We start from the raw sequence: 18,198 nt of genomic DNA on the forward strand, positions 1-18,198 counted from the left end.
TATATATATAATTAACACCCAACATGGCCATGTATTACTTACCCTTTGTTTGCTTATGTCTACAGCAATTAAGTTAGTCACAAAGATACAACAGAATTGTTAGTGGACTGTGGTCCTTGTACTTGTTCAGAACCATTTTAATGACTTTATTTGTAAATTCATCCATTCATCAATCTTTGAAAATAATCTGCTATGTTAACTAAACAACTCTGACAATCACCTAGAAAAGGTTCAAGATCATATGCAGTTCTGTGTACTGGACCTGAGCCACACTCTTACTTTCTTTGTCAGAGCACTGACAAAGAAAGTTATCTCTTCTAAAATTTTTTAAAGATAATCATTTAAAATAGCACAGTTGACAACATATACAAACAAACAATAAAACATAAAACATCAAAAATTGATACAGTTCTGTTTTTGACATAACTAGAGTTTTGTTTGTTTTTTGAATGTACTAAAACTGGTTACGGACTTTAAATCAACATGAAGTGAGTTCCAAACTGCAAGGACAGAGCACTTTGAGTAAAAGTGATTCTTCGAAAGGGGACCTTACAATTTCCATCCAAAGCCGCTCTAGTAGATCTGCTATTGCCCTGCAGTCTCTGTATGCAATTTCTTAATGGTGTTGGTGCATATCCATTTAAACACTTAAAAATCAATTTTAAAAGATTAACATTTATGAAATTAGGAAAGTCCAAAATGCCAAAGTTAGCCAAAATGTGACAATGATGGGATCTGATTGGCTTTTGATATAAAACCTTTAAAGCCTGATTGTAGAGATTTGCTAATGATTTGAGCATAGTTTGACTAGTCTGAGACCAGATCATTGTAATTTTGTAATAGTACAGGCTTAGTCTGATTGGGTGGAGTAGGATTTGAACGGGGCTCTGACTAGGCAGGCCATTGTTACACATTATTTTATGAAAACTCAGTCAGTTATTTAAAAACATACATTTACAATTAATGTCATGTTAGTCTTATGAACTTCCAGCTATGCAAAAATGTGCATTAAATCAAATTCCTAAGTTTTGATTTAACTTATGAATTTGTTAAATCAAACACCAGGCTTATATGTCTGGTGTTTATATCCCAGGCATATAAGCACCATAGGTTTAGTGACTTCCTACTGCATCTAGATGTAATACCAGAAGGTCTAATTTAGAATTTTGCCAGTTAGTCAAGAGTTATCTGTGCAATACTTGGCTTGTTGCATGGAGTCTTTGCCCTTGCAGCAATCTCTCTTCCTGATCAAGAATGTGGTGACAGTGACAGGTGACCTGAATTTGAGAGGTCATCTGCCAGGAGTGACCGGGTTTGAGAAGACACAAACACAAAAAACCCACAAAAAACTACTTCAAGAGGACTTCGTTTTAATAATTTCAATGCTTTGTACAGACCCTGTTACTTGAGACAAGAAGGTGCAAATACAGCACCATCCAATAGTGATTAGTGTTTTTATATTGACACAGTTGGAACTTTACCAGTTGCTGTCTCAATGTCAAATGAAAAGCTGAACATTTTTCTGCCTCTAGTTCTCCTCAGCTTTACCACATTATAATTAATCAAAGTGCAGAAGCTGTCACATCTTTAATGAGCCATGGGAGCTTAATACTGCTGACACACACACTCACTGCGTCCCCTATGACTCTGTATTCCACCCTTAGTTTGTGTCTTGTACGTCAGACTCAGGCCTTTAGAAGCAAGTCTGCTCTCTGTCACTAAGTGACACACTGTAACTGTACACTAACCATGAAGACTGAGTCAGCTGGTCACCAAAAGTCCAGAAGTTAAAACTTTGGGAGAGAAGGGCAGGGGGGTGAGGGGATAAGCCAGCACAGATGTCCTTTGCAAATTCTAGATATTTCCGTTTTTTTAGATTTTGAAATTCCTTATTTAGAGCAGAAAGCTTGTGGTACACCGTCACACTCCCTCCCCTGTGTACTACTCTGTTCTCCAGAGGACAGATGTGTGTCTAAGGACTCAAGCATCTTTCTCTCACAGAACCACCATGTCTGGATTCTCCGTAATAACAGTGAACTGCTTCATGTCAGCGGCTTCTTGCTTTTCTTCCTTTCTTGACTACTCTGTTTACTTTCTTGATTTTTATAACAGACATTTTACTCAACTTTAGAAGCAGCTTTCAGTCGTAGTGAAGTATAATACCAAGATAATATTTGATTTGCGGAAGTGAATTTGAACATGTTTTTTCCCTCTGTTGGTGTGTCAGTATTTTTTGCACAGGATTTTTCAAATGCAGATTAGATTATGAGTTTGCTTTCTTTTCAGAGCAGTGCAAGAAGATTTTCTATCAGTGGTTTTTTTTTGTTGTTTTTTTTTTTTGGAAAGATGGTGATGACATCTTACTGAAAACAGCTCAAAGTGGCTGTTGTTTCTCTGTTGGCATGCCAAAGAACACTTTTCACACCAAAACCCTAAATGTCAACAATAAATCCTTGAAAATGGGGAAGTCCCATTTTCTGTTTATTGTTGCCATTGTCAGAAAGTGATTTTGGGTCTGTGTCCATATGTGTATACACCACAGGTCCTGGTGAGTGAGGACTCGGACGGAGAGGGAGTGGTGGCTCACTTTCCAGCCCATGACAAACCCATATCCTGCATGCAATTCAACCCTAGTGGTAAGGCCCACTTCCACAGAAACACACATGCACAAAACACACACAAACAGCTGCTTTTCAAGAGATGGCTTGCTTTAAAGACTTGCAGTGACACCAGAAAACAGACTGTACAACACTTTGGTTGTACAGTCCAAACTATGTGTGTGTGTGTGTGTGTGTGTGTGTGTGTGTGTGTGTGTGTGTGTGTGTGTGTATACATATATACACATATATATGTGTATATATATATATATATATATATATATATATATATCGTATTTTCCGCACTATAAGGCGCACCGGATTATAAGGCACACTGTCGGCTTTTGAGGAAATTGAAGGTTTTTAGGTGTGCCTTATAGTGTGGAAAATACGGTGTGTGTATATATATATATATATATATATATATATATATCACACCTTTCAGCTAGATGTCGTGTCTTTGAGATCAGTTTCATTGCCAAAAAACCGGACCAAAAGCCCAGATAAAGGAGTTTGGACATAAAGAAAAACAACTGAGTGATCTTTTTACTGTTGCTGACCAAACTTATCAATTAAACTATAGATCAATTAATTTAAATCACTTCTTCCCCAGAGTAGTTTCAGAGCGTATAACAGAGCTGTTATACACTTTGAAAGAAGCAACCACAATTTAACAGCATGGCAGTCCCCAGTATTTAGGAATCAATGTGGATGTTTGGGGTCATATTGTGTGTGTGAACTCCCAGCATGTACTCCTGCCCAGCATGTGTGTGTAAGTTAATAAAGAAGCTGCTGAGAGACTACTTTCACCCCCTGACCCCAGGAATCCCTCACTTACTGAGACTCAAGACTAACTGAGCAGCTCTGTCTGAGCAGGAAAAGGATTAAAATATGGACAAAGTCTGACCACAGATGGTTGTCTGTCCCTCTGTCCCTTATTCCTCTCATCAAAAATCAAAAACACATCCCAAGTCAGAAAAGTTAATTTTGAAGAACTTGATTAGGACATATTTTCTACCCATGAAAGTTCTGTGGATTGTACATCTTCCTAGTTGTGGAATCTCTATCACAGTACATGAATAGGAACCATTGGTTTTTTAAAGACGCCTTTAGTAGAGATGTGCCGATCAGGTTTTTTCCTGCTGATACCGATCACCCATGAGGGTCGATCACCGATACCGATCACATTATTTTTTTAAATTTTTATCATAAACACTACCGGTTACATTATGTGGAAAAAGGAACCATGAATTCACCTTAATTTAGACAAAAACTTGTTTTTAATAACTTTTTCCAAGAAGAAAACTAAACAAAACAGGCATTCTGCAAATTGTACTGCTATCAATAATACTATCTTTAACAGACTGATAACATATGAAGGCTCTGAAGAGGCTAAATAATGCAAAGAGCCAAAATAAAACCTCTCAACATTGTCAAAAAAAAATTCAAGTATAAAATTTAACATTCAAAGGCAAATACAGGTTCCATTACAGTAAACAATCCTGAGTTACTGAATGAAAACTTCCTGATAGCATGGCGGCTAGCCCATTACTGCTAGTTCTGAGTGGCTGTTTTTGATTGAGCGGGGTAATTATGCAGAAAGAGAGGAGATCGATTATTTTTTTTAGAGATTATCTGTCTCATGTTAGGACAACGAAAGTTTTAATACGTATGTAATATGTATTTTTTTAAGTTAGATGCTGCAGCTTTAAGCAGAGGTTTGGTGTGAGAGTCACTACCAGGTGGAGCAGAAGCAGCGCTCAGACTGTGAAATATTACTACCTGTAGCACGTAGCAGCGGTTCAACAGCGAGAACACATTTTGACGTGCTTCAATTTTCTGCCGCAACACTCAAACTTCCCCATTCACTCAGTGCGTTATAGTTCCACATCGCTTAGGATTTGTTGCTGCGCGTTTGCGCAGTGTGAAGGAAAGAGGAGACCAGCAGCACAGGCAGGCTGCGAAATGAGATGCAGGTGATCGGTATCGGCAACAAGAGCCAATRATGGCCGATCATGCACTTTTTCACAAAAATCGGCCCGATTATGATCGGTGACCGATCAATCGGCACACCTCTAGTCTTTAGTTGAGCAGGGCCATGTTTCATTTACACATCCATGGTTTTTACAAACAAAAATAATGCTAAAGGATGCAAACTTAGATGCATTTCTATAGATATTTAGAAGTTCTTGAATGAATGTATCTAAAATGTAAAGGAGCCACATTCCACTGTGGATTTGTATCTTTGTTCATTGCAACATTGTCACACCTTTCAGCCAGGTGTCGTGTCTTTGAGATCATTTTCATTACTAAAAAACCGGGCCAAAAACCCAGATATAGGAGTTTGGACTTAATGGAACCAACTCCAGATGAACCCATGGATGACTGATGATCTGGTGGTGAATTTCCATAAATTCTAGAATATCTGGAATGTTCATAACAATCCAGGATGGACTGGGATCCAGATCTGACAGACTTGTTTGTTGGACTGCCAGTAAGAGAACTGGAACCTGCTCATATTGAACTTGTGGTTCCTTCCATGCGCCACTGACATGGAAGAAAGTTCAAGATCATCATGACGAAAATAATAGTGTTACACTAAAGAGGAAATGATGAAATGACTCAAACTAAGTCTGGAAAGCTCAAGTGTTTTGGCTGGGAAGAGTTATAAAACCTTAGTGGCTTGTGTGTGTTAGAGGCTCTGTGAAGGGTGAACCAGAGGCTGCCAGCTTTTGGTGTGGCGCCTAGCACTCTGCGGCATTGCATTGGATTTGTGTATCTATTCCTAGCGGTGTAATTAGAGGGACGCACATGAAGTGCAGTGGCAAAGTGCTCCTTTAACAGCTGCACTGAGTGTGCTTGTTTTCTTTTGCGTCTCGTACTTTCTAATCATCCTCAATGATCCTTGACTTGATTATTAGGTGCATTGCCAAGTTCAAAATGTCCTCGTGTTTTCATTCCAGAGATGCTGAGGATTTGTTATGACTGACTGGCACTAGATGGAGTGATTGATTCAGCCTTCATGCTCCACTCTGAGCTCTTAAATGTCTTTCTGCAACAATCTCATTCAGACTGATAAGAATTTAGTGCTTGGTTATCAAGTTTGTAACACTACAAAGTGAACATATCCATATCAACTGATAGGCCAGCCTTTCAAACTTAATAAAAATCACATTAACATCTTCCAAAATCTTTCTGAATGAATTAAAGTAACATTTGTTTTGCAAGTTGTGCCTCCATGTGTCACAGAATACACTCCTATTTTTGTTTCAGAAATGCTTGTTTTACTTCTTTCACTACTCACCCTATTTACTATAAGTCTAAAATCATTGTAAAAAAAATATTTAAACATTCAGTAATTAATAAAAAATAAGTATGTAATATTTAAGTGATAAAAATTATTTTACACCATAGAAGTCACACGTGACCAAATTATTCTTTTTCTTGCAGTCCATTGTGCTTGCCATTAAAGGATGTAACAATATTCGTGGTTGTCCGAGATATTTTGGGGGAAGATTTTTTAAATTAACAGCAAAGTTGTGACAAAAATGCCGATAGCCTCTACATCAGGTGCAGCTTCTGTCACACAGTTTCTTTTCTTGTTTTTTCTATTGGTGGATCAAAAAGCATAAGAGAAAAGGAGACACATTTTGTAAAACATCAGGTCCTCCTTTTACAAGCATGATGCATATGTGTTGTATTTCCATCTCTGACTTTCAGTGTGTGTTTGTATTGGGGTTAATGATAAAAATACTATTCCACTCTTTACCATGTCAACATGTGTTATCCTACATTTGCTGTAGTTTCATTGCTTTGTTCTATTTAATTTTCTTTTCCATACTGAAGGACCTTGATATTCRGTGCACTATAAATGTTCAGTGAGTTCATCCTAATGGGCCTCCGGGCCATATAGTAGGATCTCATTATTGAGTTAATGGTGTAATGATTACATTGTTCTTGCTTTTATTCCATTGTGAGAACACATACATGTATGGTATCGACGGACAGTATCTCAGTGTTGTAACTCTGATGCTGATGAATCTTTCTAAACATTTGTAAAAACAACCTGTTTAACCTGGTGATCAAATAGTGCATGCTGCAGTATCATAGGTGGTGCTGGAACCGGTCATTAAAACCCAAAGCAAATGTGCAATACTGTGATGTGAAATARGGACKGTGTATTTGGATTCCAGCATAACCCTTCCACATCTGTTGATGTAATATGAGTTGGTGACCTCTGATTATTCTACAGTTTTTTCAAGACTGTCCCATTTTGCAGGGTAATATTTTAAAACTACCCCAAACCTTGTATTAGGGCAGAGAAGGAGTCATTCAAAATCTGAGCAAATTAGATCAGACTTTGAAAAGGTTTCTCTCACTTTGTTGGATGTTGTGAAGGTTTTTTTCTTTGCTGCTGAAATAAACTTACAATAACTGAGCTGTCCTCTGAAACGTTCTCTGATTCTTCTGGCCACAGAAACAACCTTGAAACTCCCAAGATACTTACTACTCGCACATAGTAACAAATCTGTTCTACTTGTTTTAATGATGAAGAAATGAAGAAGAAATTTTAAGTCCTAAAATAACTTGGAAACAAGTACCTTGAAATAAAAGCCAGTAAAAAAACCCTAAAACTATTAAAATTATACATTTCCCTCTGGGATTGAAGTATATTCATTCATTCATTCATTCATTCATTCATTCATTCATTCATTCATTCATTCATTCATTCAAACATGAATCCAGTAGGTAACTGTAAATGTAACATTCTTTCCTGAGTAGTAAAAATAACAAAAATGTCAGATCTCAGATACAACTGTACATTCATCCTAATGTGGAGAAAAGTCTCTTTCATTACCTTTTTCAGACTCATAAAACTGTATTTTTTAACCATCTAAATGATCTGAATATGGAAGTTTTGAATATCCCTTCAAAGCCCTGGGTAATGGCAGATGAATCAGGGCWAAATTTTTCCCCACACGGAACTGTCCCATAAACCATATTCCTGGTTTAGTAACATGCCGGTCTAATGAATAGCCAGGCCTGTCGTGCCTGACCATTGAGGCAGCTGTGCCATGAAGGCAGCTCTCCGTGGTGTAATAACTCCTTCGCTGCATGTTACTGATGTGTGAAAAAAACCAGGCTGCCGCTGAAAAAACGCTCAACCCACATGCACATGTTGAACACGAGGGGAATTCCCACACACAAGCAGCCTGACTCAGCCACACACTTCTAGCCACACATTTAGCTTGGATTGAGTTGTGTCTTCACACCAAGATAGTAATTAGCACTCACAGCTGCCTCACATGTGATTTACAGTCAGTACTGTGGAGGAATACTGTTGACTTTTTCCAGCTCTGTCTTGGAAAGGAAATGTTGTAACCTTTGTAATGTTGCAGGGTTTTCTATAAAGACTGATGGGTTTTTTTTTAAGTTACTACTTTTGTTAGAAATGCTACCTTGTCATCTAGTCTTCAGTGGGATGACCTACTGGCTTTAATAGCAGAGAGAAAAAAGAAAATTAGATGTTCATTTTCCATAAAGTAAATTGCTATATGTATTCATTGGTAGACATGATGTGGTTTCTACACCAGACACCTCAGCAGTGTAGAGTTACTAAATACCCATACAGTTGTGTCCAACTGGGACGACATCAAGAGGAAAAGCAGCTTAAGTGAGGCTACAGTTTAAAGTTTGTTCAAACCGAGAGTCAAACTCAGGCAATATTTTCCAAAAGAGGAAGAGATAGCTTTGTCATATTTTTTAGTGTAGATGGATATTCCATATTTTTATGCTATTGAATAATTCAGTTGGATATTTAATATTATTTATAATTTAAGATTTTTTTTATGTTTCTGAATAATTCATTTCATGCAAAAAGTAAAACAGAAGAAAAACTTTTAAACAACACATACAGTATTTTGTGAAGATTAAATTGACTCCCACATTCTTCCCATTTCAAGTAACTGAAATAATACATTGGCTTATGACATGATGACTAGAAGATGTTCACCTATCGTTTTGAAGGATGTTTTCGCCTTTTGGACCCTGCTGTGCTTTGCTCTTGGCTGCTGAAATAAAAATTGAACACCATGGTATGATCTTCAGAAACAAAATACACTAGCTGTGTTTCCATCGACCATATAATTGCACAAATTAGAATGACAAAAATACATTTGTTCAGAGCAAATAAAAGAAAAAACTCACGTTTTTCACTAAAATGATGAGTTAGGATAATGTGTTGTCTTGGCTGTACCATAATTTGCATATTTTGGAAAATTGCAATGGAAACACATTTTTGCATCACATGAGTTATGTGATTAACAACCGGATGTTAATTCTAGTGGAAAAGACAAAGAAGACAGAAGTGGTAGGAGAATAATGGCACGGCATGCTTCTTAAAGTCTTACAGTGTGAACAAACTTGTTCACTTGTGATTTTAATTGTTTCTTATTTAATGGAATTACTGCAATTCCAAAATTGTGTTCCAAGATATTATCAAGAAAATATTTGACATTATCAAGAAAGATTTGGCACATTTGCAATGGAAACACAGCTAGTGCAGCTATTTACGAGTCTGGTGCAAAATGAAAAGAAGTCTCAAAAGAAAAAACACGTTCCACTTTATGAGACATAGTGTACGAGTGGAAAATATTTACAGCAACTATCAACATACGCAAGTCTGGCCCTCCAAAAGGYTTTTTACTAAGAGCAGACTGCAAGATGCTAAAAGAAGTCAAAGAAACCCTAAAATGTCATTTGCACAGCAGGSTCTTATTATTACGGATGTTTAAGTGCATGCTTCAATCAAACTTTCTTGGGAAGTGAAAAAGAGAAAATTGTTATTCTCTCTGCCAGAGAGAACGTAGACAAAGTTCAGATTCCTCATGTATGAAAGAGTGTGCAGTTTTCACACAAAACATTGGTGCGGGGACACATTTTGAAAATTGTGGACACAAAATAATTCACATGTATAAAACCATGGGCACTCATGGAGCTGCACACCTTTCCTTTATGCAAATCACCATTTGTGTGAAATAGAGCGCAGCTGCTGATGTAATATTGGCCCACCTGTCATAAATACATATGTAAATTAGTTTAAATACCTGGAAGAGACTGCAACTGCCCCAAGAACCATGGCAATGGTCCCTACTTGTGGTAGTATAAATAGTTCTAATAATAATAATAACATACTGTACTTCATTCAAAAGGTGCCTTTATGTAAAAAAAAATCCTCTTTTACTAAGACGTGATGGAGTGATGATCTATGTTAGTCTTTAGACATATCTGGTTGTCAAAAAATATAAATGTTATTCAGCTAGATTAATACAATGGTAAAGATGTGGACTATTTTGTTTGATGTTGATATGGACAGTTGAAACTTAGTGAACTTTTTTCTAGGACCAACAACTGTGACTGATTGAGACGTCCCWGTTTACCAGAAACAAATAMAATTTTAAGAAATCATGTAAATGCAAGAGGATTACCTCTGCAGCCTCACTGTTTGTCTGCTCAAAGAAGGGATTAGCGTCTGAGGATTGGCTCTGTTGATTAGAGTAGTTTGTTTAAGTTTTTTTTTAAATTGACCAACAAATAGCCCTGGTGTTAAATAAAAAATGGAACTGCTGTGAGCAGGTTTATGTTCTTGCGAACAGCCGCCTCGCCTGTGACAGTTTGCAGTAGAACCCTCTCTCCTCTTAAAACAACTCCCAGCAGGAAGTGTGCAAATATGTAAATGCTGCATAAAAATGGACCTAAGTGGTGTGTTTTCCGCTTAAGTTGATGAAAGAACAAGCCTGAAGCTCTACCTTGAGAACCAGTCATGCTTTGTGAACTTGACCGCTACGGTGCTTGCCTTTGTGTCGRCACGGCTTTAAAGCTAGGTGACTTTTACCCTGTTAAAAAGACCGGCATTCCAGCAACGGAATATCAAACTAATAGCAGCTTGTCAGCAAGGTTAGCCACACACAAACACCTTTTTTTCATATCTATTAACATTGAAGTGCTCACAGGTGGTCTGCCTGTGGAGCATGTAGAAAAACACAACCCTTGGTTTCAGCCCACTGTACATCAAATGAACCATGAGAAGCCCCTTACTCTGATGTTTTCTTTGCTTTTCCTTTGTAGCTTTCATCTTTTGGACTGGAGTAACAGTTTAAAGTGAAAGTACGGCATATGCCAATTTATAGATTAGAATCTTTTGTATTGATGTAAATAAAACTTTAGAATCTTGCCTTTGAATTCATTTGAAATTTTCAGGAATTTAAATAGACACCATTTTAACACCAACATGTGTTGATCATTTGTTAAAACAGATTTGGAATTAGTCTGAATGCACTCCTTCTGCTATATTAGAAATACGTAATTTTGGCCTTTTGGTTTCCCTAAGCCTTACCCTGAAACCTACTCATATGCTCTTACATATGAGTAAGAGCTGCTCATATGTACGTTTGTGGTTTCTTTGTTGCATTGTTGGCTAAATTAATTCTTGCTGAAGCAGATGATGCTTACTAAGCGATATATTGTGTTTTTTTTCTCTTACCAGGATAAATCTTACATACTTCCTGAGTGAACATCAAAGATTTAAGTAAGATTTTATTGGTTATGTTTTCAGATATAGAGGTTGAATATGGGGCCTTGCTCATATTCAAGGCCTCATATTCATGAATTTCTGGGGGAAAACATTTATTGTGAAAATATTTTACTTTTGCTTCCATGGAAGAATATGGAGTGACTTTGTGTTTATATCTTCATGTGTGTTCTAAAACTCAGAAAGCATGTCCTAATATCACATCAAACTATTGTGTATCTGTGTTCATTGACAAATGAAGTAGCTTTAACTACAGCATTACATTCTCAGCACCTATGGTTTGTTGACCATTTTAGCCAGGCTGTAGTAGATGCTTTTTAAAAAAAAATAAAAAAAAATCTGCAACAACGCAATTCTGAAACGCCATATAAACTGGACACATGTAGAACTGCCATTTGATTTCATGCTCATCTATGCAAATGCTCTGTCTTCACTTAAGAAGGTTGACTTACCTTAGCTGTCAACTTAATTTTGAACATTCAATACATACCTTGTATATATGGAGAACTCTGTGGGTTTTACATTCTTCATGCCCATAATCATGCACCATAAAATGGCACTTTGAGAGGTCGCTGTAGCATTTTGTTACACCGACCTCTTGCTTATTTTTGTTTTTCCACTTTTGTTTTACCTTTCTGTGCCACCTTCTTGTTCCATCTGCAATTGTTAGGCAGAAAGCTCTTTCAACCACTTTGTAAATGAATGTCCTGTCCGCTATTATCCGCTTGAGCAGATGTTTTCTGTTTGGACTGACAGAGATGGGGCAGTACAGCTTGCAGCGGAACACAACAAAAGACTCAGTTCTAGGAGAGGGGTCACAGAAACTAAAAACAGACATTTATGGAAATGATTATTCAATTTTCCTCATGTTCCCTATGCATGCATGTCTTACGCACATGGCAAATTAGAGGTCATCTCTTTCATTTTAGTGCACGTCTAAGTGCGTGTGCCAACAATTTCTAGTTGTAAATCATCACAAATAACACTGTAACATATAGGACAAGGTGTTATAAATAGGATGTGTCAAACCATGCTCTGGCCAGCCTCTGGTTTCCCCGAAACCCTGTCTTTTCAGCCGCCGAGTGGCTCAGCTACTTTTTAATTTGGCCTTCCTGCGGGCTAACCGACTGACGCCTCTCGGTGAGCGCATCTGTATTTCAACACTGCCGCAAAATCCCCAATCCTTGGGCTCTGACACTCACAAAGCTCCAGCCTCTTTGAGCCTTTACTTTTTTTTGGGCCCTAACTGCAGCATCAACAAAAGAGAAATACCGACTCAGGCCAGAAATCAGCAGCCAACTTTCATCCATTGGAAAGCCATAGGGCAGACTGTGCAGCCACGAGGAGGGCAGGGCTTGACCAAAACAGAGAGCAGAGGAAAACTAAAAGAAGGAGTGGAGCGTGGGTGAGGGAGGCTTTGAGAGCGAGAGGAAGCTCCCAGATAAACAGACCGCAGCGCCTCAATTCCTAATCACCCCGCGCTTCCGTTTCCAGACTCTATAATTAGAAGGGCCCCGTTCCTTTTTTCTGTGTATCCCTAGTTGACGCAAATGCTTCTTGTGGCTTGGCACCTCGTTTGGGGTGTGGGTTTGAAGAGTTTACAGGCCCCGGGCCTTAGTTCTCTGCCTTTCTGGTCGCTGTGATACAGCATGAAAAACTAACCACTGTCTCAGTCCACACTTTGCTTGGCTCCACTCGATAATATACATGACCCTACTGCTTATCCCTTCTACCTCCCTCATTCCACCTCTGTATTATCTTTAGAGAATTTCTCAAAAAAGAAAGCTTTTAACAGTTAACGAATGTGCCAAATTTATTAGACGTCTTCATATTTCTTCATGTTTAAGGGCGTTGGGGCGTGTTTTCCATCTCCCTTGCACATGTTGCTGAATCCTTTTAATCTCTTGCCATTCCAGCCTCCTCTTTTCACTTTTGACGTGCCACCCAATAAAGCCTGGCCACTAATTAAAACCTACTGCCACTTCCATGGAATAGATTCCAAGTGGAACAACTCATAGGAAAATGACAAATTATTTTAGTATTACTTGTGTCGTTGAATCCTCAGAATGACGGAGGCTGGCCAGTTGTTAGTCTCCATCAGTGATATGGTTTCACCGTTCTGTTGAAAGCTTCAGGCTCTGGGTTTGGGCTTGTGTCTGAACTGCCTTTTTTCTGGCCAAACCAGTTCAGATCTGGGTTTGTTCTGGTGTGGTTTGTTGAGCATGTTGTTTATGGTGAGGGCCTATACTTTCTGCAGTTTGACGAGCTTCAAATAAAATGGGGCTAAATGAATGGGCCTGTCAGTGTTGGTTACACTTGTGCTGCGCTGTGGTTCAGTGTTTTAGTGATTTCCAGTGTGCATGCACACAGCCATGGTAATCCTTAGATGAGTAGATGCTTGGATGCTCTCCTTCGCCGATACTTATCATCTTGTCTTCCCTTACAGGAACACACGACTTGAGCCCTGCACTTAACCAAACCGAGCCATCATGTGAGAGAAAGTTGCTTTTATGACGGGAACAAACGACAGCTGGTTTAATGGACTTGTTTGTTTGTTTTAAAGACACAATAATTCTGCCATACTGTCTAGCGTCTGTCCTGCAGACTTGGTAGAGTTGGCAGACTTTGTGTGGTCCACTCCAAGGAATAAAACAGAAATAATCTTTTACCTTACCAATTTTAGCAGGTCTACTTAGTTTTTCTCAGTTGCTTTGTTGCATTTCTTGATTCATTTTTGACATTTGCAAAACAGTGAGTGCATTTCTCAAAACAATTCGTACAAACAGCAAAACAGCATGGATTACCCCCAAAATCTGCTTCCTTAGTTCATCACTCAAAAGTAGTGATGAACTAAGGAAGCACTGACGTGTCTTAATGAACAAGTCAGTGCTTCAGAATGTCCAAGTCTTTGTTTCATTGTTTGGATATGAAAGTCATATTGATTAGTCATGTCAGTATAGCTGTGCACTCTGGAGGGATGTTGTGTTGGGAACTATAGCTAAAATTTTGATGACAAGAATTGTAAAAATCTAATGGTAGGTGATCAATGGGAAGATGATGGACAAAATTCACATGTATGCTTTTACTGTAATTTGTTGACAGAATACAGGGTTTCCCCCCAGAAAACTTGCTAAGCCTGGTGGTTGTGGCAGTCCACAGATATGTTAAGTTGGCAGGAAACGTAAAGTATTGCAGGGTAAATATGTTACTGAAAGAGAAATAAAAATATTTAAATTGTTTAACATTTAAATTTAAGATTTTAAGGAGCTAACACATTTACTTAGTAAAAGTTCAAAAAACAATCATCATAGATTGTTTTGTTACCATAGCAACAATCTGATGCTCTCAGTTTAATCTTTGAGTTTTAGTTGTTCATTAATGCATCTTAGTTAACTACAATTACATTTGACTGCTCAGTCAGTTAAACTAGGCACCCTCTCCCAGATTTCACTAAATCCACGGTAAAATACTGTTAGTGGTGCTGATGTTTGGAGCAAGACAGACCTCCAAATCAAATTCTGCTCAAGGCCTCATTCTGAGCCAGGCCAACCTTGGACTGGCTCTGCATGATGAGCTAAAGCTACATGATGCACTGTGCTGTTTCCAACACAGTGCATCTCTGCTGCTGGATACAGAGGTGCATATAGGCTATATGAGTGATCCGCGCCACTTATATAGCCTATATAGCATATAGTGAGTGATCCCTGGTTGGATCCCTTCATGCGCCACGACAGCGCATGAAGCGGCCAACTCGCAGAGTTGCCAGCAGTCTGATTGGTTCATGCTCCCTGTTCAATGGATCAACTATTAAAAATTATAAAAACTATAAACCCATCTTTCTTTCAGGAATAATCCTGCCCTGCCAGTGAAATGCTCACTGCAGAAGGGGCGCTTGCAGTCTGCCTTATTAAAAAAATAAATAAATAAATAATAATAATATATAAAAAAATTTTAAACACAAAAACGCACAACGCTTACCCTGGTGGGGGGGCATGTAAATCATGATGACCTGCCAGGCCTATAAATACACTGGGGGGGAAACCCTGGAATGTGCCACTGTGACATCAAAAGGGAAAGAAAGACAGACATTCAGAGAACTGAAAAGGAAAAAAAAAATCAAAATAGAAATGGAAACATTACTTAAGAAGATTTCCTTAAGTAAAACGGTGCATTGAGTGTGTAGGAACTCAGTGCAATCTGCTTATAATTTACTTCTCCATGCTGAGAAGTTCCTCAATGGAATCTGGCACTATGTTCTCACTTTTGCCTCTTAAGGAGAGGTCTTAAGGATTTGAAATGATTTGAAATAAATCCAGGATTTATATTGTGGCTTTCTTATCTAAATGTAAGGAAGTACTAATGCCAAAATCTACTGAAAATGTTTTATGTTTTTACATTAATTCTTTTCCATAAAGAATTAATTTTTTTTGTTTTGTTTTGTTTTTTACACATATAACCTATTGGGAAAATTGCAATGACACTTCTGGAGGTCAAATGCAAGCTGCCAATTTTTGTATGCCAAAAATTCTCACTATTTACAGCTTACCAAGCATAGTACTATTAACAATTCTACAAAACAGCAAAAAGCTGATCAGTTGTGAGGTTCCACGGGATTCCAACTCTTGATCAACAATGACATAGTGCCTGGATCAGATACAGGAGGATACATTGTGGACGACCAAAAGAATTATGTTGACACCAGTTAATGATTTGAAATGCTGTCACTGTGCTTGTTGTAGGAATGCTCCTGGTGACAGCCGACACGCTGGGCCATGACTTCCATGTCTTCCAGATCCTCACCCACCCTTGGGCTTCCTCACAGAGTGCTGTTCACCATCTCTATACCCTGCACCGGGGGGAGACCGAGGCCAAGGTCTGACACACAAACACAGACACAACTCTAATCGTTAAATTCATGTTTGAACCTAGTGCATCAGTTATTCTGTTTGTGACTATGTGGAACTCCAATTCTGCCGTCTAAATAATTAAAAGGAGAAATCTGTTAAACTACACTGCAAAAACACAAAATCTTACCAATTATTTTTGTCTAGCGTCTAGTTTAAATATCTTAGTTCACTTGAAATAAGACAAACATAACTTTTAAATAAGACAAATAAACTTGTCTTAAGTGATACAGATAAAAAAGTAGTAGTTTCACTGGTAGATTTTTTTTATACTTCAAATGGAAAGAAAACATCTTGTTATAAGTGAAAGAATCTGCCAGTGGAAAATTTTTTGTCTGTATTCAAAATTAATCGCTTAAAGCTTGGTTCACACGGCATGACTTTTTAGTCACGATTTTCTCCTTRTGACAGTCTTAGAACATTCGGCATTCTAAGATTGTCACTTGCTATAATCGTTACCGATTGTCCTGCCATGTGTGGTGTGTTTAGACTGATTGGATGCAGTTGGCAGAAAGYGAGGACCACTCTGATCTAAAGTCGGGGACATTCAACATGTTGGATGTCTTGGATTATTGCAGCATGTGTGGTGTTCCCCGACTAAGAGTTAGAACGCAGCCCATTGAATGTGACAGGTAGCCAATCAGCGTGGTGATATAAGCACAGAGGGGAATCTCAAACAAAAAGCATCTCACATGGCGCAATTGAGAGTCTGGTGAATATGTGAAAACAATGTGAATGTTTATTCAGATATTTCGTGCAAGGAATATCAAGAAAAATGGTGGAGTTTTACAGGATTTTCTGTCTGAGGCCTGAAAGTTGGTGAATAAAATGGGTTAATGTGTTGGTCCTGCCATGTGGCTGGGTACCACACATGGTACAATKCAACCCGTTATACCTAAGATTKTTTATCGGCTCGTGTGTGGACTCAGGATTTGAAGATTGACTGACAATCATAAAATCGTACTGTGTGAACTAGGCTTAGGATAACATAAGGTAAGGTAATTTTATTTATATAGCACATTTTCAGCAACAAGGCAATTCAAAGTGCGTTACATGAATTAAAAGGAAAGGATAGGATAAGCCTGTATCTTGTATTGAAAAGGCTCGTGGTCTTCTACCTTTAAATTATTTTTGTCTTATTTCAAGTGCACTAAGATTTTTTCACTAGAAACTAGACAAAAATACTTGGCAAGATTTTTGTAATTTTGCAATGCATAGTCATCTTACAATCAATCATAGTTTATTTGTATAGCACATTTCAGCAACAATGCACTTTAAAGTGCTTTATATCACAAAAACACAAAAAATAAAAAGTAATAAGAAAAACATGCAGTTGTAAATYTTAAACTGACAAATACTGATATTGGCCAGTACTGTACAGTACTGGCCAATACTGATACCTTTGATTGTATCATCACATAGTTTTGCAGTGTGAACTGGTGCRCATGTATATAATATTTAATATTGTGACTATTGACTCTTGGTTTCACTTTATTCTCTCACTTTCAGGTTTTTTAATAGGTATGTTGCCTTTTCCTAAAATAATTATATAGTAAGTTAAAAAGTCATGCTGCATGTGGACTAAGATGCGTCAGTGTGACTATATCAGAGGTAGGAAACRTATCACATTTGATGTTACAGTAACGTGCTACAAAGTTGTGTAATACAATCTATTTCCTTTAGTTACATTCAATAAGATGAATATAAGCAACCACAGCATTGAGCATCAGAACCAWACAGAGTTTGTGTTAAAAAGRTCAGAAAAACTTGGCAACCTTTGGCTCTTTTTACATGCTGGTTGGGGGATTAAATTAGATTCTTAACMTTTTTCAAACCTGTTGTACACATGTCATCCACCAAGTTCATACCTATACACTTTCTTTGTAATACTSCTTYCTGCATTTTGCCTAAGTGCATGACTGGTTATATATTAGAAACGTCACTTGATCTTTTGGAGGTCTTATAGACCTATCTGAGGTAGGGTTGAGTTGGCTCACTCGACTCTGCAATATCACATGGACATCCGGGGCAGTTCCCCTGGATTAGCAGACTGAGGTGGTGGTCCCCCTGTTCAAAAAGGGGGACCAGAGGGTGTGCTCCAATTACA

The 18,198-nt window shown here is 38.0% G+C and overlaps 1 protein-coding gene across 1 annotated transcript in view; it reads left to right on the plus strand.

The window, feature by feature from the left end:
* The window catches only part of bcas3 (BCAS3 microtubule associated cell migration factor), a 386,180-nt gene that overhangs the window by 57,430 nt on the left and 310,552 nt on the right, over nt 1-18,198 (plus strand). Inside the window, exons 13-14 of the mRNA XM_008425245.2 lie at nt 2,543-2,636; nt 15,927-16,060. Of these exons, the coding sequence (XP_008423467.1) occupies nt 2,543-2,636; nt 15,927-16,060 (228 nt within the window). The remainder of the gene's footprint in view (nt 1-2,542; nt 2,637-15,926; nt 16,061-18,198) is intronic.

Source organism: Poecilia reticulata, linkage group LG13 (genome assembly GCF_000633615.1).
Source record: "Poecilia reticulata strain Guanapo linkage group LG13, Guppy_female_1.0+MT, whole genome shotgun sequence".
Taxonomy (NCBI): Eukaryota; Metazoa; Chordata; class Actinopteri; order Cyprinodontiformes; family Poeciliidae; genus Poecilia; species Poecilia reticulata.